The sequence below is a fragment of the Dipodomys ordii genome, unplaced genomic scaffold, assembly GCF_000151885.1.
Source record: "Dipodomys ordii isolate 6190 unplaced genomic scaffold, Dord_2.0 Scaffold23, whole genome shotgun sequence".
In the NCBI taxonomy this organism is placed as follows: domain Eukaryota; kingdom Metazoa; phylum Chordata; class Mammalia; order Rodentia; family Heteromyidae; genus Dipodomys; species Dipodomys ordii.
The window spans coordinates 4,223,056-4,249,644 of record NW_012267239.1 but is presented as its reverse complement, the minus strand read 5'-3'; the positions used below and the strand labels follow the sequence as shown (position 1 = coordinate 4,249,644).

At 44.8% G+C, this 26,589-nt stretch overlaps 2 protein-coding genes and 1 pseudogene across 2 annotated transcripts in view; 2 read left to right on the top strand and 1 right to left on the bottom strand.

Annotated features, from left to right (window-relative positions):
- Positions 1 to 16,307, bottom strand: part of Chek2 (checkpoint kinase 2) — a 35,185-nt gene extending 18,878 nt beyond the window's left edge. Inside the window, exons 1-6 of the mRNA XM_013014272.1 lie at positions 16,259 to 16,307; positions 12,230 to 12,561; positions 8,206 to 8,330; positions 7,946 to 8,093; positions 4,520 to 4,610; positions 1,712 to 1,820 (exon numbers count right to left, since the gene is read on the bottom strand). Coding sequence (XP_012869726.1) covers positions 1,712 to 1,820; positions 4,520 to 4,610; positions 7,946 to 8,093; positions 8,206 to 8,330; positions 12,230 to 12,554 — 798 coding nt within the window. The 5' untranslated portion in view covers positions 12,555 to 12,561; positions 16,259 to 16,307. The remainder of the gene's footprint in view (positions 1 to 1,711; positions 1,821 to 4,519; positions 4,611 to 7,945; positions 8,094 to 8,205; positions 8,331 to 12,229; positions 12,562 to 16,258) is intronic.
- Positions 16,308 to 16,546: 239 nt separating this feature from the next.
- Positions 16,547 to 26,589, top strand: part of Hscb (HscB mitochondrial iron-sulfur cluster co-chaperone) — a 14,517-nt gene continuing 4,474 nt past the window's right edge. Inside the window, exons 1-5 of the mRNA XM_013014420.1 lie at positions 16,547 to 16,819; positions 20,504 to 20,600; positions 20,920 to 21,009; positions 21,195 to 21,339; positions 25,572 to 25,619. Coding sequence (XP_012869874.1) covers positions 16,593 to 16,819; positions 20,504 to 20,600; positions 20,920 to 21,009; positions 21,195 to 21,339; positions 25,572 to 25,619 — 607 coding nt within the window. The 5' untranslated portion in view covers positions 16,547 to 16,592. The remainder of the gene's footprint in view (positions 16,820 to 20,503; positions 20,601 to 20,919; positions 21,010 to 21,194; positions 21,340 to 25,571; positions 25,620 to 26,589) is intronic.
- The window catches only part of LOC105984291, a 9,326-nt pseudogene continuing 4,413 nt past the window's right edge, over positions 21,677 to 26,589 (top strand).

The following is a 26,589-nucleotide window of genomic DNA, read 5'->3' as shown; positions in this document are numbered from 1 at the left end:
AAAAAAAAAAAAAAAGGAGCTTAATTAAACTATGCTTAAAAAAATGTCAATTCAAATTTCCAATAATCAGCAGACACAAGTTAAACAATCGCAAGCCAACTGGTTTCCTTCGACTCTGAGGACAGCAAGCTTCAGCGAACTGGAGTTGTTCTGTCACAATTCCAGAGGATGAATTGAGTAACTCAACTTCAACTTCCCAACTACACCCTCCATGAGCAAAGAGGATATAGAATTACATATTTATGTAAAATGGACTTGAGCTAAGAAGCCCCAGATGTTTAAGTTTAAAAGCCTGCCTCTTCCGGAAAGCCCTTACACTCATTACCAAATCAGGGTGTGTTACTCTGTTAACAGAGAGAGATCCTAAAATGTCAAATAAAAGATTCAAAGAGGGAAATTAAGAAGCAACATGTTCTACATTTTTAACAGTCTAGTAGATAATTTGCTTCTCCCCAAAAGGCAAAGTAAATCCGGAATCTCAGAGGAGAGGTGAACACAGAAAGGAAATTCCTCCTGCCATGTGACCATGGAATTGTCTAGGGAGGAAAAAAAGATCTTTAAGGAATGTTAAAGTATAATAGCCAGAAACAGCTGGCTGCAAAGGAAACTGTGATTAGGGGCTGTGTTTTATATTACTTTGTTAGGTCATGCATGGAAAAACCAATATGTTTGGCAACATCACCCATTCAGCAAATGTAGATTTGTTTTTTAAATGTTATAAGATGAATAGCTGCTATAAAACAATGTAATTTTTTAACTCTTTAAGTAAAAGCTGGGAATATAACACAGTGGTAGAGCATTTGCCTACCAAGAATGAGGCCTAGGGTTTGATCACTAATGTCACCAAAAAGATTTAAAACTTAAAAACAAAAAAAAACACTAGAGCAGGGCACTGGTGGCTCATACCTATAATACCTAGTTACTCAGGAGGCTTTTCTAAGGATCATTTCAATGTCAGCTCAGGAAGGAAAATCTGTGAGATTCTGATCTCCAATTAACCACCAAAAGGCTAGAAGTGGAGCTGGGACTCAAGTGACAGAACACCAGGCCAGAGAGAAAAAGTTAAAAGACAGCTGGCCCAGCTACTCAGGAGGTTAAGACCTGAGGATTGTAGTTCAAAGCCAGCCTAGGCAGGAAAGGTCATAAGACTCTTACCTCTAATTAACCACCAAAAAATCAGAAGTGGAGCTGTAGCTCAAGTGGTAGAGCCTCGCCTTGAGCACAAAAACAAACAAACCTCAAGACAGTACCTAGGCCCTGAGTTTAAGCCCCAGTACCAAGCAGGAAAAAAAAGGGGGGGGGACAGAATGCCAAGCTATACATGCAATATGATTTCAACCATCTAAAAACGTGAAATCATATAAACCAAGGCTAGAAGGGAAAGAAAAACTGAAAACAGCTGTTGGGGTTACAGTGGCAGGATTACAACTGTATTTTTTTTCTTTCTGATTTCCTTTCAATTATTGTAAAAAGAGTCATAACATTTCAAAGTGGAGGAAAGAAAAAACATCTTCTTGCTATGTATATTAAGATGGACAAATATTTGTGAAGCCAAATTATCTATAAATGAAAGTTTCTAGATCAATCAAAGGACACTTAAATTTTTCAATGTAAATTTTTTCAGTGATTTTTTTTCTATTCATAAATGATTATATCACGCTTTAGTCAAGTCTTCCTGAGGCTGAAAAGAAATGTAAAATCCCATACTTACTGCTTCTCCTGAAGAGCTAATAGCAAATTTCCTTTTGCTGATGATCTTTATGGCTACTTTCTTACATGTTTTCCTCTCAAAACCCAGTTTTACCTCTCCACACGCACCACTAGAGAGAAAAACAGACAGCAATTCTCAGTCATTTGCTTGGTTTTGTTAGTAGTGGAGTTTGAACTAAGGACCTCACATTTGCTAGGCAGGTGCTCTACCACTGAGCCACTTCTCCCTGTATCTATGTGTCTGTCTGTCTGTGTATGCCTGTGCATGCTAGTTACTTTGAGATAGGGTCTCACTTCCTGCCCCTGACAGGGATATATATATCCTGACAGGGATACACCTACTTCAGGCTTTCCATCAAAGCTGAATGACAGGCACAGGCTACTATGCCCATGCCCAACTGTTCCCATTGAGATGAATGATAAAAGTCTTTTCTGCCCAGGCTAACCTGGAACTTCAATCTTCTCAATCTCAGTCTTCTAGGTAGCTAAGATTATAGGTGTGAGCTACTGGCTCCTGGCTCACAGGGTGTGTGTGTGTGTGTGTGTGTGTGTGTGTGCAATTGTGTGTGTGTGTACAATTGTGTGTGTGTGTACAATTGTGTGTGTGTGTGTGTGTACAATTGTGCCCATCCTGGGACTTGAACTCTTTTTTTTTTTTAAAGCACTTTTGCTCAAGGCTAGCGCTCTACCACTTTGAGCCAAAGCTCTACTTCCACTTCTCTTTTTTTTTTCTTTTTCTTTTTGCTTATGTGGTGCTGAGGAATCGAACCCAGGGCCTCATGCATGCAAGGCAGGCAAGCACTTTACCACTGAGCCACCTTCCCAGCCCCTACTTCCACTTTTCTTGTGGTTACCTGCAGATAAAAATTTCCTGGACTTTCCTGCCCGGCTGGCTTTGAATCTCAAGCCTCAGATCTCAGCCTCCTAAATAGCTAGGATTACAGGTATAAGCCACCAGCACCCTGAGCCACCAGCACCAATTTCCCAAAGCCCATCAACTGGCAACCAAAACCCTAGTAGATGAGGCTAAGGGGAACAGTTCACAGTCTCATTATAATATGCAGTAAACATGTGTTCTTTTTTTTTTTGGTCTTGGGGCTTGAACTCTGGGCCTGGGGGCTCTCCCTCAGCTCTTCGGCTCAAGGTTAGCACTCTACCACTTGAGCTACAGCACCACTTCTGGCTTTTTCTGCTTATGTGGTGCTTAGGAATTGAACCCAGGGCCTCATGCCTGCAAGGCAAGCACTCTACCACTGAGCCACCTTCCCAGCCATAACCATGTGTTCTGATAGGAGGTGCAAATGCTGTGAAATAGATTAGATTGTGGTGATGATTCACAATCCTATGGAAACATTTTTTTTTTGGGAGGTTGGGTCGTGAGGCCTGAACTCTGGGCCTGAGTGCTGTCCCTCAGCTCTTTAGCTTCAGGCTAGCGCTCTACCACTTGAGCCACAGCACCACTCCTGGCTTTTTTCTTTTTGCTTATGTGATGCTGAGGAATCGAACTCAGGGCCTCAAGCATGCAAGGCAAGCGCTCTACCACTGAGCCACCTTCCCAGCCTCCTGTGGATACATTAATAATCACTAAATCCCTTTTTTTTTTTTTTTGCTAATGCTGGAGATAGAACCCAGGGTCTTATACTATATTGTACAAGCCAGGTACAAGAGGCTCCACCTGTAATCCTACTCAGGAGGCCGAGATCTGAGGACTACAGTTTGAAGCCAGTCCAGGCAGGAAAGTTCATGAGACTCTTTTTGTTTGTTTGCTTGCTTATGTGGTGCTGAGGAATCAAACCCAGGGCCTCATGTATGCTAGGCAAGCACTCTATCACTAAGCCACATTCCCAACCTCATGAGACTCCTATCTCCAATAAACTACTCAGAAGAAGCGGGAAATAGTGCTGTGGTCCAAATGGTAGAGTGAGTGCTAGCCTTGAGCAAAAGAAGCTCAGGTCAGCTTCCAGGCCCAGAGTTCAAGCCCCAGGACCAGAAAAAAAGAAAAGAAGGAAAGAAAGAAAGAAAGAAAGAAAAAAAGAAAGAAAGAAAGAAAGAAAGAAAGAAAGAAAGACGTAGGTAAAGATTAATGGCACAGCAATTGCTGAGCATGCACAGAACCTTGAATTTGATCTCTAGTATCAAGCTGGGTGCTGGTCTTCCCACCGATAATTCTAACTACTCAGGAGGCTGAGTTAAGGATTGAGGCTCAAGGCTAGCTCAGGCAGTTCAGTCCATGAAACTCTTTTTGTTGTTGGTGGTGGTGGTGGTTGTTGTGGGGCTTGAACTCTGGGCCTGAGCACTGTCCCTCCCGTCTTGAGCTCAAGGCTAGAGCTCCACCACTTGAGCCACAGCACCACTTCCGGTTTTCTGGTGGTTTATTGGAGATGAAGAGTTTCACAGACTTTCCTGCCTGGGCTAGCTTTGAACCACGATCCTCAGATCTCAGCCTCCTGAGTAGCTAGGATTACAGGCGTGAGCCACCGGCACCTGGCCCAAGAAACTCTTATCTCCAATTAACTACCAAAAAAGCCAGAAGTGGAGCTGTGGTTAAGTAGTAGAGTACTAGCCTTGAGCAAAAAAGATCAGAATCAGTGCCCAGGCCCTGAGTTCAAGCCCATGCACAGGCACCAAAAAAATTAAAAAGAATAATAGTATTATTAATTTAATTTAAAAATAACTAATAAACCTATTACAAAAAGCTGCCATGTAGCCACTTTATAAATAAAAAAATGAATATTGTAATATCAAATTATAAAAACTAATGACAAATGTGATTTAAAATGCAATTTGTTATATAAGGACAATAATTTACCTTCCAAGAGTTTTTGACACGATGTATTCATCTCTTAATTCCTTAGGATAAACTGACTGATCATCCACAGTCAGATCAAAAAATACGAAAACTAAGGAGAAAAATGGGCAGAAAGTGGGCGTATTAATTCATCCAATTAGGTAGGTGGTTCTAAAATCCAGTTGCCACAGAAAATATAAGACAACTGTTTTAAGTTGTATTTAATACGTAATCCTAAAAGAGTAAGTCAGCAAAGCTAACTAGTATCACAGAATAAGTCAAATTCCTTTTTCTTTTCTTTTTTATTTTGTGCTGGTCCTAGGGCTTGAACTCAGGGCCTAGGCACTGTCCCTGAGCTTCTTTTGCTGAAAGGTTAACACTCTACCACTTGAGCCATAGCTCTACTTAAGGATTTTTAGTGATTAACTGAAGATAAGAATCTCATGGACTTTCCTGCCCAGGCTGGCTTCCAACCACCGATCTTAGATCTCAGCCTCCGGAGTAGACAGGATGACAGGCATGAGCCACTGGCACCCAGCTAATTTCCATTTTTTTAATGGAAATATACAGTACAGTTCTCTCCAAAGTGTGAGAAACCAGCACCATTAATTCTTTTGAGGTTCATGGACTTCAGAATACTAATCAACTGTAATAAAATACCAAGAGATTACCAAAGGCCCAGAACCAAAAAGCCAATGATCTAGCCTAGGAAAGCTATCCTAGTCAAGTCCACATCCCAGTAAAAATTAGACTACCTGTCTTCATACTAGTATTACCATCTTCTCCCAGGCACTAGTACTTTTATTCGTCTGGTATCTTTTAGTACCAACTATCTTAAGCTTCTTCAGGAAGTTAAACAAATAGCACTCTCTAAACAAATCCCTTTTATCACCCCAATTGTTAGGCTCTAAGATAAAAGAAAAGAAAAAGAAAACCCATGCCAAAGCCCAACAGTTCACACCTGTAATTCTAGCTACACAGGAGGCTGAGATCTAAAAAACCAGATACAAAATCAACCCAGGCAGAAAAGTCCAAAAGACTCCAACTCACTAGCAAAACACAGGATTGGAAGCATGATTCAAGGCAGAGCACCACATGTGAGCAAGAACATGAGGCCCTGGAGTTCAAGTCCTGGTACTGACCACAAAACAAAAACAAAACTACAAAAGAACTACTGATTCAATAACTTAACCACCCAATTTTGGCCAATTCTGTGTACAATTACTAAACATTTCAAGCCAGGAATAACTGTCCAGGTAATTTCTTTCTTTCTTTTTTTTCGTCGTGGGGCTTGAACTCTGGGCTCAGGCGCTGTCATTGTGCTCAAGGCAAGCGCTCTACCGCTTGAGCAACAGCACCACTTCCAGTTTTCTAGCGGTTTATTGGAGATAAAAGTCTCACAAACTTTCCTGCCCGGGCTGGCTTTGAACCACCATCTTCAGATCTCAGCCTTCTGAGTAGCTAGGATTACAGGCATGACTAATTTCTAGCCTCTGATTCCAGCAACATGGGAGAACTGATAAATGTGAGCTTTGAGCATGTATCATTCCAAACTTCAAAGTCTGCTTCATTCAGAGGGAAACTCAGTTGCCTAAATGTAGACATCAAGCTTGACTTTTAACTCTGTAAGACATTGTGCAGGGGGCTGGGAATGTGGCTTAATAGCAGAGTGCTTGCCTCGCATGCATGAAGCACTGGGTTCAGAATCACATAAACAACAAAAAACTAAACAAAAAAAGGTTGCTTTTTGGAATTTTATGCAGGGTCATATTATATAGTCCAGTCTGGCACTTCATTTCAAAATCCTCCTGCCTCCACCTCCTAAAGCTGGGATTATAAGTATACTCCATCATGCTCAACTTGTAAGTCACTTTTTTTTTCAGTTGTTCATTCTAGATTTTGACCTGAATAACTGTTTTAGATATGTATTCATAAAATTTTAGGTGTTTGTAAAATGCTACCTGATAAGAGCAGTGAACATCTCCTGTTACCAGAGTTACTATGTGGTATTCACGGCAGTAGAAGGCTGGGGGGGGGGGGTCATTTGCAAAGCATTTGCCTGCCATGTAAGATACCCAGCAGAGTAAAAGGACAAACAGTGGGGCTGACAACTCAGAGACATATCCACAGCCTGGTGCCTGGGATATAAAAGGAGCTTAGTAAGTATACCTCAAAATGAATGAACAAAGAAATGAAGGGAAGAATAAGGGAGGGAAGAAAGTGGGAAAAAGGAAGGAAGGGAGGGAGAATGAATAAAATTAGTAGCCTGAAACAATTCAGATACCTAAGACTGATGTGTATAAACTGAATCTATCAATGAACTAAAATCAGCATAATATAATTGACAGTGTATGGCTTTAAATAAAACCAATCCAATCTATTAAACAACAACAAAAAAAAAACCCTCTTCTGAAGCCAGGCACCAGTGACATACGCCTGTAATCCTAGCTACTCAGAAGGCTGAGATCTGAGGATCGAGGTTCAAAGCCAGCCCGGGGAAGGAAAGTCTGTGAGACTCTTATCTCCAATTAACCACCAGAAAACCAGAAGTGGCACTGTGGCTCAAGTGGTAGAACACTCACATTTAGCTGAAGAGCTCAGGGACAGCGCCCAGCCCCAGAGTTCAAGCCCCACTACTGACAAAAAAAAAAACAAACCTCTCTGAACACAAGTTTTTATTTTACTTGCTTTATTTTACTATATTTTGTTTTACTTATTCATTTCTTTGGTGGTATCGGGGTTTGAACTCAACTTCATTTGGTAAGCAGACATTCTACGCTTAAGCCATGCCTCTTTTGCTTTCGGCCATTTTTCATATAGGGTCTCCTGGGTTGTTTTTTGTTGTTGTTTTGTTTTGTTTTTTGCCAATGGTCAGTTTGGACCATGATCCTCCTACCTATACCTCCCAAATAGCAGAGATGGCAGATATGAACACCATGCCTGGCATGTTTCTCAAGACAGGAATATCTCCAATATTTTGCTGAGGCTGGTCTTTTTTTTGGCCAGTCTTGGGGCCTGAACTCTGGGCCTGGGCGCTGACCCTCAGCTCTTCAGCTCAAGGCTAGCACTCTACCACTTGAGCCACAGAGCCACTTCTGGCTTTTTCCATTTATGTGGTGCTGAGGAATCAAACCCAGGGCCTCATGCATGCAAGGCAAGCACTCTACCACTGAGCCACCTTCCCAGCCCCTAGGCTGGTCTTTAACTGCAAACTTCCTAATCTATGCCTCCAAAGTATCTGGGATGAAAGGCATCTAGGGTATACCCTACCCTGGATACAACTTTTTCATAACTCAAAAATATAACCAAGACACCAGGGTTAAATCTTGAATATTAACTTACTTGATTTTACTTAAGCCATATGCCATAAGAACACAAAGTCAGTTTTCCTTTCACATAGGAGGTGTTTTGTTTTTATTTAATCCAGTAGCCGTAAAATAAGATTACCTTTATTTCTACATAGTGAAAGTGCAATTTCAGAGTTGTTACTCAAAGGGCGGCGTTTTCCTTTCCCTACAAGCTCTGTATTTACAAAGGTTCCATTCCCACTGTGATCTTCTATGTATGCGATGTAAGAGTTTTTAGGACCCATTTCCTGAAACAGAATATTTTATTTCCAAGTTTTAACAGCAGAGACTTGATAGAAGGAAGATACCCAAGAGCCATCAGTTCCCCCCAATCCATATCAATGGACACTGGTGACCTACCCTGAAAATCCGGAAGTGTTTCTTGCTATAGGTCCGGTACTTATCCGATCTTTTCAGCAGTGGTTCGTCAAAGCAATATTCACAGCTTTTATCCCTCCCAAACCAGTAGCTGTCATTAACACAGTCTGGAATAGGAAAGCACATGCCAGACACTTGAATTTCATGTATCACATACCCTTCAAAGTGCTCAGAAAATCTATGGGACGAAAACCGCCTGAAAGGGAGTACAGACTCCATTAGCAGGATTTCTTTTTTAAGGAAGGTGGCTTTGTGGTATCACCTAGCTCAAAGCTTCAGTTTAATACCCAACCACAAACTGGAAGCATGGCCCAAGTGGTAAGAGTGCCAGATGTATAAGAGAGTAGGTACTGAATTCAAGTCTCAGTATGGGCACATTAAAAAAAAAAGTGTGGGCTGAGAAGATGGCTCAGTGGTAGAGCGCCTGCCTTGCATGCCTGAGGCCCTGGGTTTGATTCCTCAGCACCACATAAGCAAAAAAGAAAAAAGCCGCAAGTGGCGCTGTGGCTCAAGTGGTAGAGCGCTAGCCTTGAGCTGAAGAGCTGAGGGACAGCGCCCAGGCCCAGAGTTCAGGCCCCACAACCCAACCCAAAAAAAAAAAAAAAAAAAGTGTGAAAAATGTAGTCATGCTATTCAGTATACACTATGTGGAAAATTAACTATGTAACTAGTGAGCAGGGACAGGAGGGGGGGAAACTGAGGGACAGAATAATATTGTTTAAAAAATAAATGTGTTCATTACCTAACTTATGAGCTGGCAACCCTTTCATACAAATTGAGTTAAAAAAAAAAAAGTCTAGCACCAGTGGTTCATGCCTGTGGCTCACACCTATATTCCTAACTACTCAGGAGGCTGAGATCTAAGGATTGTGGTTCAAAGTCAGCCAGGGCAGAAAAATCCATGAGACTCAAGTCCATGGCTTAAGTGGAAGAGTGCTAGCCTGCAGGAAAACAAGCACAGGGACAATACCCAGGGCCTGAGTTCAAGCCCAGGACTGGCAAGAAAAAAAAGTCAGAACTGGAGGTATGAATCAAGTGGAAGAATACCAGGCTTAATTAGAAAAGCTAAATAGTGCGCAGACTCTGAATTCAAGCTCCAGTACCAACACCAAAATAAATACAGAAATAAGTGATGAAAAATAAATATGATGTCCTTTGATCATATTCATCCCCTATTATATTCTTTTATGCTCCAGAAAAAAATTAACATTTTTATTAGCATGTTAGTTGCTCAAGGGAGGGAGAGTTGGTTGTGACATTTCCATACATGCAGACAATGGACATCATCAGCCTCACCCCCTCTATCATTCTCTACTCATCCCCACTTTTTAAAACAATTCAATAGGTTTCATTGTTCCATTTTTATACATACACGTAAAAGTACTCCAACCATATTCACCCACATTTATGGCCTCCATTCCCCCTCCTCCAGCTGACACATGCTCCCCAACATAGCCAAAAACAAATATTTAATACAGAGAGTTCAATAAGTGTGACTTATGGATAACCATGAAATAGCAAGCAACCATTGAAATTTCTCTGTTTTTTCCCCCATTCATGGTGATAAAGAACTTTGCATTCTGGGCAGTGGCGCTGTGGCCAGTGGTAGAGCACTAGCCTTGAGGAACAGTGCCCAGGCCAAGTTTAAGCCCAGGACCAGCAAAAAACAAACAAAAACTACATCTGGGGGGAAGGGGGAGGAGATGAGAAGGGATGGTAAGGGGAAACAAAGGAGGAGGCAACAATGCTTGATAAGAAATGTACTCATTACCTTGCTCATGTAATTGTAACCCCTCTGTATGGTATTTTCACAATTTAAAGAAAAAAAAAACTAAGCGGCCAGACACCAGTGGTTCATGCCTATAATCCTAGCTACTCAGGAGGCTGAGGGCTGCGGATCCTGGTTCGAAGCCAGCCCAGGCAGGAAAGTCTGTGGGACTCCTTATCTCCAATTAACCACCAGAAAACCGGAAGTGGCACTGTGGCTCAAGTGGTAGAGCACTGGCTGTGAGCTGAAGAGCTCAGGGACAGTGCCCAGAGTTCAAGTCCCACAACCGACCAAAAAAATAAAAAAAAAATTACTCCTTATTCTTCTCAGACTTTTCCAAGAAATAGGCCTGACTTAAGGCCAGCAAAATGGTGACACACACCAAAACCAGACAAAAACATCAGAAAAAACTATAAACCAAAATCTTTTTTGAATGCAGATACAATAATCATCAACAAAATAGCAGTAAACTGCATCCAGCAATGTATTGGGGAAAAGAAAATCTAGGTGTGGTGGTACAAGGCTATATAGTCCTAGCTATTCTGGAGGCTGAAGCAAGAGGATCATTTGAGCTCACAAGTTCAAGATCAACCTGGGGGCAGGGAATATGGCTTAGTGTAGAGTGCTCGCCTAGCATACATGAAGCCCTGGGTTTGATTCCTCAGTACCACATATACAGAAAAAGCCAGATATGATGCTGTGGCCCAAGTGGAAGAGTGCTAGCCTTGAGCAAAACAAGCTCAGTAACAGTGCAAAGACCGTGAGTTCAAGCCCCAGAAAAAAAAAGATCAATCTCGGCAAGACGTCACTATATATACATATATATTTTTTATATATACTATATATACACTATATATACATATCACACACACTCTATTAGACCAGGAAAGTATAGCTAATTTAATATCTGAAAAATCAATTAATTTAGTACATGACACTCAAACCCATGGGAAAAACAAGATCATCTCAATAGTCACAATACTCAGAAAACTAATAAATAAAAGGGAGCTTTCTCAACTTGGGAAAGGGTACTTACAAAATATCCAGATATCACCATACTTAGTAGTAAAAATGAAAGCTCCCCTAGCATCAGAAACAAGCCCAAGGATGTTAACTCTCTTCACTCCTATTCAACATTCTACTACACAGATAATTACATATCATTTGTAGGTGAGTGCATGGCTCAGTGGTAGAGTACCTGCCTAGCAAGCAAGTGGACCTGAGTTTAAACCTGATACTGCCAAAAAACAATCCTAGTTGAACTTGTATATATTACTAATGAAAAAAATCTAAAATAAAATTCTAAAAATAATTCCATTAATAAAAGCAAAAACGTACTAAAACACACAGGCAAATTTAACTAAAAAGGTGCCAATTTTGCATTCTGAAAACTACAAAACACGAAAAAAGTTAAAAGTCTATATGTGTGTGTATATGTGTGTGTAATATATGCATGAACTGAAATACTGACTATTTTTTTTGTTTGTTTGTTTTTTTGGGTCTGGTTGTGGGGCCTGAACTCTGGGTCTGGGCGCTGTCCCTCAGCTCTTCAGCTCAAGGCTAGCACTCTACTGCTTGAGCCACAGCGCCACTTCCGGCTTTTTTCTTTTTGCTTATGTGGTGCTGAGGAATCAAACTCAGGGTCTCATGCATTGCAAGGTAAGCGCTCTACCACTGAGCCACCTTCCCAGCCCTAATACTGACTATTGTTAAGGCAATACCTCCATCTGACTACAAATCAACACAATCTCTATCAAACCAATAATGGCAGGTCTTTGCAGAAATAAGTATGCCTACACTAAAATGCTTTGCAAAACACAAAGACTAGCAGGCATGGCGGGACATAGATGTAATCCCAGCATAGAGAGGCTGAGGCAGGAAGATCACAAGTTCCATGCCAACCTGGATTTCCCTGTTCTGAACCGCACTGATGGTTTGAAGCAGAACAACTATGGCAGAAGTCATGCAAGCATGCATGACTGCATGGATAGAAAGAGGTCCACAGGCTCGCCTCAGATGGACAGCACATTGTGAAGGCTTCACGGATATTTACTAAAAGAAAACATGGAGTCCACAGCAGGTGGAAGGCTGCCCATCACTGCTTCTCTCGTTTTTTTTCTTGCCTCATCTCCAAACTCCAGAATCATTCCTGAGCATTCTAAGATTTTTTGCTGCAACAACCTTCTAGAATTATTTTTCTGAATAACACAATGTACTATATATAACCCAACGTCTTACCAAGATTGGAGAATCCATCCTGAAGGGCCCATAATCGAGCCCAAGGGGCAGGAACAGGCTCCTCGGGCTCCTGGTCCTCAGGAATTGAATAGAGTTCCTGAGTGGATACTGTCTCTAAGGAGCTCATGGTCCCAGAGCTGGAGTGAGAAGACTGGCTGGAGGTGGGTGCGGTGCTGGTGGAGGAGCTGGATGTGCCTTGGGACTGGGAAAAGCCTTGGGACTGGGGGAAGATGCCTTGGGACTGTGAAGAGGCACTAGAGCCATGGGCCTGGGAGGAGGTGCTGCCCTGGGACTGCTGACTCTCCGCATCCTTCTCTCTGGACATTATGATCTGAAGAAGCAAATGACCAACAATAAGGTGAGTTTTAAGGAGCAAGACTTGAAGTTTGAGTAAAGAATGAAGAGTGACTCAAGCCCTTTTAACCCAACTAATCAGGAAGCTGAGATCTGAGGATTGAGGTTTGAAGCCAGCCTGGGTAGAAAAGTCTGAGACTCTTCTTTCCAACAGAACAGCAAAAATCAAAAGTGGAGGTATGGTTCATGTGATAGACTGACAGCTCTGAGAGAAGAAGCTAAGGGATGAAACCTAGGCCCTGAGTTCAAGCCCCAGAGAGGTAAAGAAGACACACAAGAAAAGGTGGGGGTGAAGAATAGGGCTGGGACTGTGTAGCTCAGTGGTAGAGGACTTGCCTAGCATGTACAAGGTCCCAGGTTGGTTCTCCAGCACCACCAAAATTAAAGGGGGCCAGGCATCAGTGGCTACACTTGTAATCCCAACTACTCAGGAGGATGAGATCTGAGGATTACAGCTCAAAGTCAGCCTAGCTAAAAAGTCCAGAAGACTTTTATCTTCAAGTAACCACCAAAAAGCAGAAAGTAGAACTGTGGCTCAAATGATAGAGCACTAGCCTTGAGCACAAAAACTTAAGGACAGAGGCCAGGCCCTGAGTTCAAGCCTAAGAGCAACACACAAAAAAAAGGAGGAACAGCAATACATACATACATATATATAAATTTTTTTGTTAGTCATAGGGCTTGAACTCACGGCCTGGGCCCTGTCCCAGAGCTCTTTTTGCACAAAGCTAGTGCTCTACCACTTTGAGCCCAGAGCTGTTTTTGCACAAATCTAGTGCTCTACCACTTTGAGCCACAGCACCACTACCAGTTTTTGAGTAGTTAATTGGAGCTAAAGAGTCTCACAAGGGCTTTTCTGCCCCAGGCTGGCTTCAAACCACAATCCTCAGATCTCAGACTCCTGAGTAGGTAGGATTACAGGTGTGAGCCACTGGTGCTTGGTGACAGCAGTACTTTTGATGGCTAAGAAAGAACCCACAGCAAACGTGCTCTACAAAAAGTAAAGGCCTGTTTAGGATTTTAATCCCATTGTCCAGATTTAAAGTTCTTCTAAGCTGAGTCTTTTATAAGACCACTTTCATCAGGACCAGTTTGCTGTCTAGTAACCATAAACCACATGCAAAGATACAAAAAGATATTACTTGAAGGTTACAAATAAAAGTAGTGAAGGGGCTGGAAATGTGGCTCAGTGATAGAGTGCTTGCTTGCCTAGCATGCAGGAATCCCTGGGTTCCATTCCTCAGTATCACATAAACAGAAAAAGCCGACAGTGGCACTGTGGCTCAAGTGGTAGAGTGCTAGCCTTGAGCACAGAGAGGCTCAAGGACAGTGCCCAGGCCATGAGTTCAAGATCCAGGATGGGCAAAAAAAAAAAAATAGTGAAAACGGGGTGAAGGGAAGGCTCCTAAGAATTTGTATTAAAGTTTTTTTTAATTAGGAATTAAACTTGGTAATATAATCAACAGTACATTTATTTAAAGTTCACATACTTTTTTTTTTTTTTTTGTCGGTCGTGAGGCTTGAACTCTGGGCTTGGACGCTGTCAGATCTTCAGCCCAAAGTGAGCACTCTACCACTTAAGCCACAGCACCACTTCTGGTTTTCTGGTGGTTTATTGGAGATAAGAGTTTCACAGCTTGCCGGGCGCTGGTGGCTCACGCCTGTAATCCTAGCTACTCAGGAGGCTGAGATCTGAGGATCGAGGTTCAAAGCCAGCCCGGGCAGGAAAGACCGTGAGACTCCTATCTCCAATAAACCACCAGAAAACCGGAAGTGGCACTGTAGCTCAAGTGGCCTGCCTTGAGCTGAAGAGCTGAGGGACAGCGCCCAGGCCCCAGAGTTCAAGCCCCACGACCGACCGAAAAAAAAAAAAAAGAGTTTCACAGCTTTTCCTGCCCGGGCTGGCTTTGAACTGAGATCCTCACACTCAGCCTCCTGAGTAACTAGGATTACAGGCATGAGCCACAGGTGCCTGGATCACATACATTTTTATTTTTATTTTTTTATTTTTTGGGTCCAGTCATGGGGCCTGAACTCTGGGCCTGGACGCTGTCCCTCAGCTCTTCAGCTCAAGGCTAGCGCTCTACCACTTGAGCCACAGCGCCACTTCCGGCATTTTTTTCTTTTTGCTTATGTGGTGCTGAGGAATCGAACCCAGGGCTTCAGGCATGCAAGGCAAGCACTGCCACTGAGCCACCTTCCCAGCCCCCACATACATTTTTAAAAAGGAAAGAAGAGGAAGGGTCAGGAGGCTGGGAAAGAAGACAGGGAAAAAGTATTCCTCCACCACAGCTGGGAGATGGTTTACAAAGTCTTTCAGTTACTCTCCTTTTATTCCCATGCAGCTGCCCAGTTTAGGAACCAATTCTGGTTGGCTCATTCCCGGTTCCACGACTTCAAAGATGCTTAGTCACCACCAGCAGTAGAAAAGACAATTCTCCCAAACAACCCACCTAACCCTTTTGTGATGCTAACTACAGGGCTGGAATAACAGCTTCCTAAATGGCTTAGTGGCCAGGAAGGAAAGTGAAGGAGTTAGACCTAAACAGAAGCTCCCACCCAAATGAATTTGATGGTCACTTTTACTCTTAAAACAGAACCACCAGTAGATAATCCAAGTTACTTTCCATTACCACCTACCTATTAGACTTCCTCCTATCCTCATTCTTCCCCAAACTCTAGGCTTATAAACATTATTCCAGACCAACTGCATTTACACAGCTTTCAAGATAAAAGAAATCCTAAAACAAACAGGCACAAGAGGCTCACTCTCATCTGTAATCCTAGATACTTAGGAGGCTGAGGACCAAAGCCAGGCAGGGCAGGAAAGTCGGTGAGACTCTTATTTCCAATTAACTAGCAAAAGAAGACTGGAAGTGGTGCTCAAATGGTAGAGCATCAGGCTCGAGTGAAAGGGCCAAAGGAAAGCATGAGGGTCCTAAGTCCCAGTACCGGCACACACACACGTAAAGAGGTTAGAAGCAGACAAGTCTAAAGTCAATATTACTTTAAATAGCTCACAATTGCCTTGAGCCCGTTCCTCTCATCTGAAAACAAGCAGATAAATCATAAGGATTAAATGAAGTGAGAAATACAGGGCTCCTCCCCCTTTTAATATATGCCAACTGTATGCTGCTCTTGGAAGGCCTGTAGTGAAAAGTAACCGCAGCAAAAATTCAGACTGAAAAAAAAAAGAATTCCAACCTTTGCTTCAAATAGTCCGAAGGAAAGCTAGTTCCCTCTTCTCTACCCTCGGGACCTCATCTCTCACCCTAACTATGGTCACTGGGGACATCCATGAACCCACCAGGGCTCTCCCAATTCCTGTAGCCCAGGAACTGGGAGTGTTTGAGGGATTGGATCTAGAGAATTGTAACGATTACTAGCATTTCTAGAACTCTTTACAACGTAATTTCTGATTGATTGAAGAGAGCAACTGTTCCTTCTCATCCTATATGTCCTGACCAGTGGCTCAACCCGTTAATTAGCAGGAAAAGTGTGTTTACATCTAGATTATTTAGGAAGGAAGAGTCGCCTCCGCACTCCCTCCCCCAACAGCCCAAAAATCCATACAAAGAGGAAGTCTGAAAGGTCCCACTTGCACAAAGCTCTGAAGTCAGGATCCGAACCCCTAACTACCCAAGAGAAATTTCCCAATGATGACTCACTCACCACGACAGCCCACCTAAAACCGCAAGGTCCCCACAGTCCCAACTAAGCCGTGTGGCGCTAAACCTGCAAATACAAACTCCACCCTCAACCAATCAAAACGCCCTCCGCCGCCGCCAGCCCAATGAGATGCGACGAATTGTACCGCCTCGCGTAGCCTCGATGCCCGCTGGGAGTTGTAGTTGTAGAGTGCGGAACGAGATTCAACATCCTGGTTTCCCATACACCCCCTCCCAGCGGGTCCCGCCCCCTCAGCTCTACAGCCAATCAGCAGTATTCGTCGGGTCCATCACTGCCTCTCCAGCAGTAGTGACCCTGGTGACTTAGGCCGCTGAACCAGATGTGGGTCTGGAAGGCCGGGGCCTCGCTTCGGCTAAGGGGGTTGCAGCCGGCTGGGGTCCCCGGAAGGCGACTGCTACGCAGCCATGCTGCCTCTCAGGCGGGAAGCAATTGGGCACGATGCTGGCACTGCGGGGACACCGGACGTGGGGACGGGTTCTTCTGCCCGCGGTGCCGCGCGCTGCAGCCTCCTGACCCCACGCGAGACTACTTCAGCCTGATGGATTGGTACAAGCGATGGTGCCGGGAGGCGGGCGGGCTCCGGGAGACGTCAGGGGTCGGGGAGGGGAGGGGAGAGAAGGGGGGGAGGATGGAGGAGAGGAGGGGAGGGAAGGACAGAGCCCAGCCGGCTCTGAAGGACCCCGACTGCTCCTGAGGCAGGTGGGCGTAGCCCTAGAGAGGCGGGCTTGGGGAAGTACCCGGAAAACAGAGGAAGTGAAGGGGCGGAGACCGACCCCTTGGAAGCGATGTTCTGGAAGGGAGGTAGAGGAAGGGAGAGGGGAGAGAGTCGTGGAGCGACTGAGTCAGTGACTGCGAGGGGAGACTTGAGGGGCGAGCCCATGGCCAAAGGGTAGATGCCGAGGACCCGAGCTTGAGGGAAGGAACGGGCTCAAAAAATGGGGACGTTGGGTTGAGCTCTTTAAGAAAGGGGTGCTGGCATGGCTGGAGGCGTGATGTCCTGCGAGGTTGCGCCTGACCAGGCAAACGCATGGCCCTGAGTTCAAGCCTCCAGTAAACTCTACCCGTCCAAAAAAGAAAGTGCTGACGTATAAAGCCCAAGGTTATGTAAGGAACAAGCTCTGGGAATGTGGTGCTTGCGTAGCTTGTATGTTTAAGGGTTCGAACCCCACACCATAAAAGTAAGTCCACAATATATATGGAAGTAAAGGCTCGTGCACACACAAATGTAGGCAAAATCTAAGGGGCATTGTGAATTAGCGGGAAAAAGCCCAATAAGCGGGATCTTCTTTACTCCTTTTTCCCCTGAAGGTTGAGACTGGAGAGGTGGGAACATGTGGGCAGAACCAGAGAGGAAATGGAGCAAGCTGTGGAGGTAGAAAAAATCCTAGATTAAAAAAAAAAAAAAGCTGGCTGGGAAGTTGGCTCAGTGGTAGAGCGCTTGCCTTGCATGCTCAAGACCCTGGGTTCGATTCCTCAGCACCACATAAGCAAACAGAAAAAAGCCGGAAGTGGCGCTGTGGCTCAAGTGGTAGAGCGCTAGCCTTGAGCTGAAGAGCTGAGGGCCAGCGCCCAGGCCCAGAGTTCAGGCCCCATGACCGGACCCAAAAAAAAAAAAAAAAGCTGGGCTGGGAAGTTGGCTCAGTGGTAGAGAGAGCACTTGCCTTGCATGCCTGAGGCCCTGGGTTCGATTCCTCAGCACCACATAAGCAAAAAGAAAAAAGCCAGAAGTGGCGCTGTGGCTCAAGTGGTAGAGCACTACTAGCCTTGAGCTGAAGAGCTGAGGGACAGTGCTCAGGCCCAGAGTTCAGGCCCCACAACCGGACCAAAAAAAAAAAAAGCTGTGATGGAGGGAGAGTAATTGATAGGGTGACATTGATCAAGATGCATTGTACTTGTAAACTGATTTGCTGAATTGAAACATCGTGTACAACTACTTAAATAATAGCTGGACGCCAGTAGCTCAAGCCTATAATCCTAGTTACTCAGAAAACCAGAAGTAGCGCTGTGGCTCGAGTGCTCGCCTTGAGCTGAAGAGATGAGGGACAGTGCCCAGACCCAGAGTTCAAGCCCCACAACCGACAAAAAATAAATAATAATAATAAATAAATAAAAATTTTAGCCATGTGTTGGTGGCTTACACCTGTAATACTAGCTATTTAGAAAGCTGAGATCTGAGGTCGATGGTTGGAAGCCAGCCCAGGCAGGAAAGTCTGTCAGACTCTTATCTCCAATTAACTTCCAGAAAACCAGAAGTGGAGCTGTGGCTCAAAGTGGTAGAATGCTAGCCTTGACTGAAAAAAACTCAGGGACAGTGGCCAAGCCCCTGAGTTCAAGTTCTATGACCAACAAAAAGAAGAAGAGGAGGGAAGAGGAGGAGGAGGAGAAGAAGAAGAGAAATTAAAATGGAAACTGGGACCATAACTCAGCAGTAAAGTCCTTGCCTATTCTGCACATGGGGATCCAGCTTTAAAAACCCAATACAGGAGCCAGGCACCATGACTCCCGCCTGTAATCCTAGCTACTCAGGAGGCTGAGATCTGAGGATCACAGTTCAAATCCAGCCCAGGCAGGAAAGTCCATGAAACTCTTATCTCCAGTAAACCACCAGAACACCAGAAGTGCCACTGTGGCTCAAGTGGTAGCCTTGAGCTGAATAGCTGAGGGACAGCACCTAGGCCCAGAGTTCAAGCCCCACAACCAACACACACACACACACACACACACACAAACAAAATACAGGGGCTGGGAATATGGATTAGTAGTAGAGGGCTTGCCTAGCATGAACATCTGCTTTCAATTCCTCAGTAACACTTAAACTGAAAAAGCCATAAATGGCGCTGTGGCTCTAGTGGTAGAGTGTTAGCCTTGAGCAAAAGAAGCTTAAGGGACAGTGCCCAGGCCCTGAGTTCAAGCCTCAGGACTGACAAATAAACTAAAAAAAACAATACAAAGAGAGGACTCTAAATATTCATGGCCCACCCTGCTGGTTCACATTTGTAATCTGAACTACTCAGGAGACTAAGGTGGCAGGACTGCAAATTCAAGACTACCCTGGGTAATTTAGCAAGAACCTGTGTTAAAATGTAAAAGAGCTAGGGATGTGGCTCAATGGTAAAGCTATTGCCTAGGCCCTGCAACCAACCCCCCCCCCATACCAAAGAAAGGGTTGGGGAAACAGGGATGAAGGGACCTAGCCAATAGAAAGACAGAGAAGGGTTGGGAAGTTGGCTCAGTGGTAGAGCACTTGCCTTGCATGCCTGAGGCCCTGGGTTCGATTCCTCAGCACCATATAAGCAAAAAGAAAAAAAAAGCCGGAAGTGGCGCTGTGGCTCAAGTGGTAGAGTGCTAGCCTTAAGCTGAAGAGCTGAGGGACAGCACTCAGGCCCAGAGTTCAGGCCCCACAACCGGACCAAAAAAAAAAAAAGAAAGAAAGAAAGAGAAGGTGCACAAATGTCCCTTTGCCTTAACTACATAATGTTCCCCAATCCCTGAGCACTTATAATGAATGGGCTGCATCACATTACCCTTTAAATTGTCAAGATGGCAATATTGTTTCCAGGGTTTTTTTTTGTTTGTTTTATTGCCAGTACTGGGGATGGAACTCAGGGCCTCCAGCTCATAGCTGGCACTTGAGCCAAAGCTCCACTTCCAGCTTTTTGCTGTTTAGTTGTAGATAAGAGTCTCATGGATATGTCTGCTCAAGCTGACTTCCAACGATGATTCTTAGTCTCATCCTCCTGGGTTGCTAAGATTATAGGCAAGCCGGGCGCTGATGGCTCACGCCTGTAATCCTAGCTACTCAGGAGGCTGAGATCTGAGCATTGGGGTTCAAAGCCAGCCCTGGCAGGAATGTCCGTGAAACTCTTATCTCCAATAAACCACTAGAAAACCGGAAGTGAGCTGTTTGAGCTGAAGAGCTGAGGGACAGTGCTCAGGCTCAGAGTTCAAGCCCCAGGACCAACAAAAAAAAAAAAAACCTGTTTTTTTTTTTTGGGGGGGGGCTGGTTGTGGGGCCTGAACTCTGGGCCTGGGCGCTGGCCCTCAGCTCTTCAGCTCAAGGCTAGCGCTCTACCACTTGAACCACAGTGCCACTTCCGGCTTTTTTCTTTTTGCTTATGTGGTGCTGAGGAATCGAACCCAGGGCCTTGAGCATGCAAGGCAAGCGCTCTACCACTGAGCCACCTTCCCAGCCCCCAAACCCTGTATTTTTGTCTCCCAATTTCCTTCTAGCAACCGATCCTTCAAAATTGACACCACCAAACTCCAGAACAGGTATCAGCAGCTACAACGTCTTATCCACCCAGATTTCTTCAGCCAGAAGTCTCAGGTAGTTTATTGGGACCCCCAATTTTTCCCCAACTTGTGTGCACTGGGGAGAGGCAGTGGCCTGTGGTTATAGTGATGATCAGGAACAGAGTTTGCCTACCACCTCCACCTGTGGCAAGATCCCCAGCCAGCTAAAGTCCGGAGATGTCACTTACAGCTTTTATCTGACTTCCCAGACAACTTAGAATCCATTGGTTGATGGATATACCTCACCAAACACCACTTTTATTTTGGCCATACTTTCTTAGATGCCTGCCCATCAGCATGTTACAAAGGGCTGGGTCCAATGATAATAAGACTGTCTTCATCTCCACTAACAGACTGAAAAGGACTTCTCAGAGAAGCATTCCACTCTGGTGAATGATGCCTATAAGACCCTACTGGCTCCCCTGAGCAGAGGACTATATCTTGTAAGGTGATTTCCCAACCTTATCTTTTTCACTCTCCTCCCACCCTCAGTTTTAAGCTTTGAATTTAGAACCTCCTAATTGCTACTCTAGAGCTCTAGCACTGATATTCAAGTTCTTCCCACATCTAAGATTATTACCTCTCTGGCCTTAGTTTCTTGAATCAAACTTATTTTCTGCCCTTATAGCTAAAGCTCCATGGAATAGAGATTCCCGAAGGAACAGACTATGAAATGGATAATCAGTTCCTCATGGAAATAATGGAAATAAATGAAAAACTCGCAGAAGCTGAAAGTGAAGATGCCGTGGCAGACGTTGAATCCACTGTGCAAGGTAAAAGATAAAATGCGCCATCTGTTACTTTTAACTACTATAGGACGCCATATCTGGGGTTTAATGAGAAACATGTAAAGAATGTGTCTGTCAGTTGGGTGCCGGTGGCTCAGCCTGTGATCCTAGCTTCTCAGGAGGCTGAGATCTGAGGATCGTGGTTCAAAGCCAGCCCAGGCAGGAAAGTCTGTGAGACTCTCATCTCCAATAAACCACAAGAAACCGGAAGTGGCGCTGTGGCTCAAGCGGTAGAGTGCTTGCCTTGAGCTGAAGAGCTGAGGGACAGCGCCCAGGCCCAGAGTTCAAGCCCCACAACAGAAAGAAAGAAAGGAGAGAAAGAGGAAAGAGAAAGACAGACGAGCTAAGGAACAGTGCCCCGGCTCTGAGTTCAAGCTCCCAGGGCCAGCCCCGCCCCCGGCATCTTACGTCATCCCTCGGCGCCGCGCAGAAAGCAGGGGCACTTCCGGCCCGGGCCCCGCCTGTTTGGCCCCGAGACTTGTACCAAAGTTCCGCCGCGAGGGTCCCGCAAAAAGCCTCGAGTACTTCCGGCGCCTCGGGTCCGGACCGGACGCGCGCCGAGGCTCTGCTGGCCGGCGCTCCCCACGCCTCGGCGACAGCATGGAGCGCGTGGACAAAGTGACGCTGAACGCCCTGCAGCCACCCGCGTTCGGGAACGAAGACTTCTTCCCGTCCAGCCTGAAGACGCTCCTGGTCTTCACCGCGTTGATCATCACGGTTCCCATCGGCTTGTACTTCGCGACCACGTCCTGCGTGTTCCGAGGCGCCCTCGGGATGTCCAACAGAGACAGTGATTTTTATGCTGCCATCGTCGCGGTGGTGGCGGTTCACATCGTGCTGGCGCGGTTTGTGTATGTAGCCTGGAACGAAGGCTCACAGAAGCAGCACGAAGGCAAACAGGACTAAGTAAACATCACCTTTTTGTGTGTGCGTGCGTGGGTGGGCGCGGGAGCGGGCCTGCGGGAACTGGGGCTTGAACTCAGGGCCAGACACCGTCCCTGACCTTTTTCTCCATGCCGACCCTCCGCCACATGAGCCACACCTCCACTTCTGGCTTTTGGGTGGTTAATTGGGAGATAAGAGTCTCATGAACTTTTCTGCTCGGGCTGGCTTCAAACCACGATCCTCAGATCTCATCCCTTGGATAAGGGTCACCTTTGATAGCATTAAGCAGACAGTGGCTTTAAGGCAAACATTAACCTGAACATCACCTTCTGATGGTGATTAGAAGCTTTGTGTTTTTTGTTTGTTTGTTTTTTAAGATGGGAAGTGCTTCTACGGAATTTATAATGTATTTTGTTTGAATAAAATGGAAAGAACCTGGTATAATCCATTTAGAGGGTCACATTTGACTATTATGCATTTGGAGCCATCTAATATGGTGGTTAGTATAACCAGTTTTAACTTTATGAATTTCTCACTTGCTATGATGAATTTAGTAAATTGAAGTTAGGCAGCAAAGCAGATTTGTTAAATGAGTTGCACATTTTGCTGGAAAGCATTTGATTACTATAAAACAAAATTTGTTGTTTTTTTTTTTTTTTTGGTGGGTTGTGGGGCTTGAATTCTGGGCTTGGGCGCTGTCCCTGCCCTCTTCAGCTCAAGGCCAGTGCTCTACCATTTGAGCCACAGTGCCATGTCTACCACTTGAGCCACAGCGCCACATCTGGTTTTCTGGTGGTTTATTGGAGATAAGAGTCTCACAGACTTTCCCGTGGGGGGCTGGCATTAAACTGTGATCCTCAGATCTCAGCCTCCTGAGTAGCTAGGATTACAGGTTTGAGCCACCGGCCCCAGCCACAAAAAAGTTTTGTAGAGAGTTTGCCTCTCAGGTAGCTTTTTTGTTGGTGATGGTTGTAGGGCCAGGGCCTGGGCACTCTCCTTGATTTTTTTTTTTTTTTGCTCAAAGACAGCATTCTAGCACTTTGCCACAAAAACACTTCCAGCTTTTTCTGTTTTTGTGGTACTGAGGAATCCGAACCTAGGGCTTCGTGCAAGCACTCTTACCACTAAGACACATTCCCAGCAAGGTAGCTGTTTTTATGTTTCACTCTGGGTGTATTAAGGTGTGCATAGTGAAGAAAGTCTGAAGTTCATTCTGTGCTGTAATGCTTTACCTAGCTATCATGAGAATACCAGCTCCTTGGATTTGTGATTTTTATTTCCTGTGGAAACTTGCTTAAATATGAACACTGTAATTAGTTATGAAGGAAGTTCATAATTCTCATTCAAAAGACTTTGAGAGGCTAGGAAGGTGGCTCAGCGGTAGAGTGCTTGTTTCCCATGCATGAGGCCCTGGGTTCGATTCCTCAGCGTCTCATAAACAGAAAAGGCCAAAAGTGGCACTATGGCTCAAGTGGTAGAGCTCTTGCCTTGAGCTGAAGAGCTCAGAGACCGCGCCCAGGCCTAGAGTTCTAGCCCCACGACAGACCAAAACAAAAGCTTTGATTTATTGTAGGGCTTAAAAACTAAGAGGAAGATCAGGCTGCCAGCTTTATGCTTTTCAGACCAATTTTTTTCACAAAACGCTGTGCCTTCATTCAATATGGAAGTCACAAGTCTTTGGAAAAATTCTTCTAAAATTGTTTTCTTCTTGCTGTTATTTATTTATTTAGTTGGTCATGGGGTTTGAACTCTGGGCCGGGGTGCACTGTCCCTGTGCTCTTCAGCTCAAGGCGAGCACTTTACCACTTGGGTAGAGCCACTTCCGGTTTTCTACTGGTTTATTGGAGATAAGAGCCTCACGGACTTTCCTGCCCAGCCTGGCTTTGAACAGCCTCCTGAGCAGCTAGGATTACAGGTGTGAGCCACCGGCGCCCTACTTGGTTTGGGTTTTTTTTTTGGGGGGGGGCGTCTGGTCGTGGGGCCTGAACTCTGTCCCTCAGCTCTTCAGCTCAAGGCTAGCGCTCTACCACTTGAGCCACAGCGCAACTTCAGGCTATTTTCTTTTTACTTATGTGGTGCTGAGGAATCGAACCCAGGGCCTCATGCATGCAAGGCAAGCGCTCTACCACTGAGCCACCTTCCCAGCCCCAAAATATAAGCCAATGGACCTAAGTTCAAATTAGAATTCTTTGATCCACTGTATATTCGGGAGAGTTGTTGGCTTAGATTTGTCTGGTCTTTTTTTTTTGTTGGTCATGGGGCTTGAACTCTGGGCCTGAACGCTGCCCCTCAGCTCTTCAGCTCAAGGCTAACGCTCTACCACTTGAGCTACAATGCCACTTCCTCCATGAGACTCTTATTTCCAATAAACCACTTGAAAACCAGAAGTTGTGCTGTAGCTCAAGTGGTAGAGTGCTCACCTTGAGCTGAAGAGCTGAGGAATAAGCACCCAGGCCGAGTTCAAGCCCCACTACGACAAAAAAAGGAGTTTTTTCCTTGCTGAAATTCCTCTTTTTTTTTCATAGCCATTTTGTAAACATTGATGATTGTCCTCAGATTGTTCATGGTCTGAGGGCTGCATTAAATATCAGCTGTACACCTGTATCTTATCACTCAGAAGCTATAAAACTAATAACTGAGAATATAGCTAGGTGCCTAGATTGTACAACCCTAACTTCATTCCCTACATTGCAAAAATAAATAAAAACTGTCACAGTAGGGGCTGGGAAGGTGGCTCAGTGGTATAGTGTTTGCCTTACATGCATGAGGCCCTGGGTTTGATTCCTCAGCACCATATAAGCAGAAAAAGCCAGAGGTAGCACTGTGGATCAAGTGGTAGAGAGCTAGCCTTGAGCTGAAGAGCTGAGGGACAACACCCAGGCCCAGAGTTCAGGCCCCACAGTATATGTAGAGACAAAATGTTATAAAACTATGACCTTGAATGTAAGCTTCTCCCTTGTGTGGGTTTTTTGTTGTTGTTTTGTTGGGGGTTTTTTTTGGTTGGTTGGGTTTTGTTTGTTTTTTTGCTGGTCCTGGGGCTTAAACTCAGTGCCTGGGAGCTTTTTTCCTTTAAGGCTCGTATTCTACCACTTAAGCCACAGCTCCATTTACAACTTTTTTGGTGGTTCATTGGAGATAAGAATCTCTTGGACTTTCCTGCCCTGGCTTGCTAGTTAACTATCATCCTCTTGAGGAGTAGCTAGAGTTATAGGCATGAACTACCAGTGCTTGGCTTCCTGCTTTGAATTTAAAGCAGCATGATCACAAACTGTTGTCTTCATATTATGAGCCTATGTAAATTGAAAAGTTAAGTTGACTATCTTCTTTTTCAGCTAAACAGAAAGAATTTACTGACAATGTGAAGATGGCTTTTGAACAAGGTACTTCATTGAATTCTTGACTTTATTCAGTATGACAAGAAAGTGTAAGCATTGGGGCAGACCAGTCATTAACGTAGCTATCATATCCCTAGCCGACAATGGGAACAGTAGGAGATACAAACTATACAGGAATCTGTGTTTCTGCCTTGCTGAAAAAATAACAATGAATCCACAACAGCAATAGGGCTGAGCTGGTGATTCACACCTGTAATCCTAGCTACTCAGGATGCTAAGATCTAAGAATAGTGGTTTGAAGGCTGCCCAGGCTGTCAGTGAGACTCTTATCTCCAGTTAACCATCAGAAAATTGGAAGTGGCCCTGTGGCTTAAGTGGTAGAGCACTAGCCTTCAGCAAAAAGTTCAGAGATAGCACCCAAGCCTTGAGTTCAAGCCCCATGACTGACCAAAAAAAAAAAAAAATCAATAATCCAGCCAGATTATAGGTGTGAGCTACAGGCAGGCAATACAAGAATCAAAATCATGTTTGACTGGGCACTGGTGGCTTATGCAGTGGCAAAGATTGAGGGATCAAGGTTGGAGGCCAGCCCTGGCACAAATGTTCTCAAAATTCAAAGCGTGCTACCAGAGGCGCACTCCTGTAGGCTGAAATATATGGATAGAGATTCAAAGCCTGCCCAGGCAGAAGTGGAGCTGTGACTCAAGCAGTATAGCACTAGTGTCTTCAGTGAAAAAGCTCAGGGACAGCTCCCAGATCCTGAGTTCAAGCCCCAGTGCCAGCAGAAAAAAAAAAAAAAAGAAGAAAGCAATAATCCAATTAAACATTAGATAGGAAAAAGTGTTTCCATTTAGCAAGATGGTAAAGAATGAAGTAGCTGCTGGGAAGGTGGCTCAGTGGTAGAGCGCTTGCTTGCATGCCTGAGGCCCTGGGTTCGATTCCCCAGCACCACATAAGCAAAAAGAAAAAAGCCGGAAGTGGCGCTGTGGCTCAAGTGGTAGAGCGCTAGCCTTGA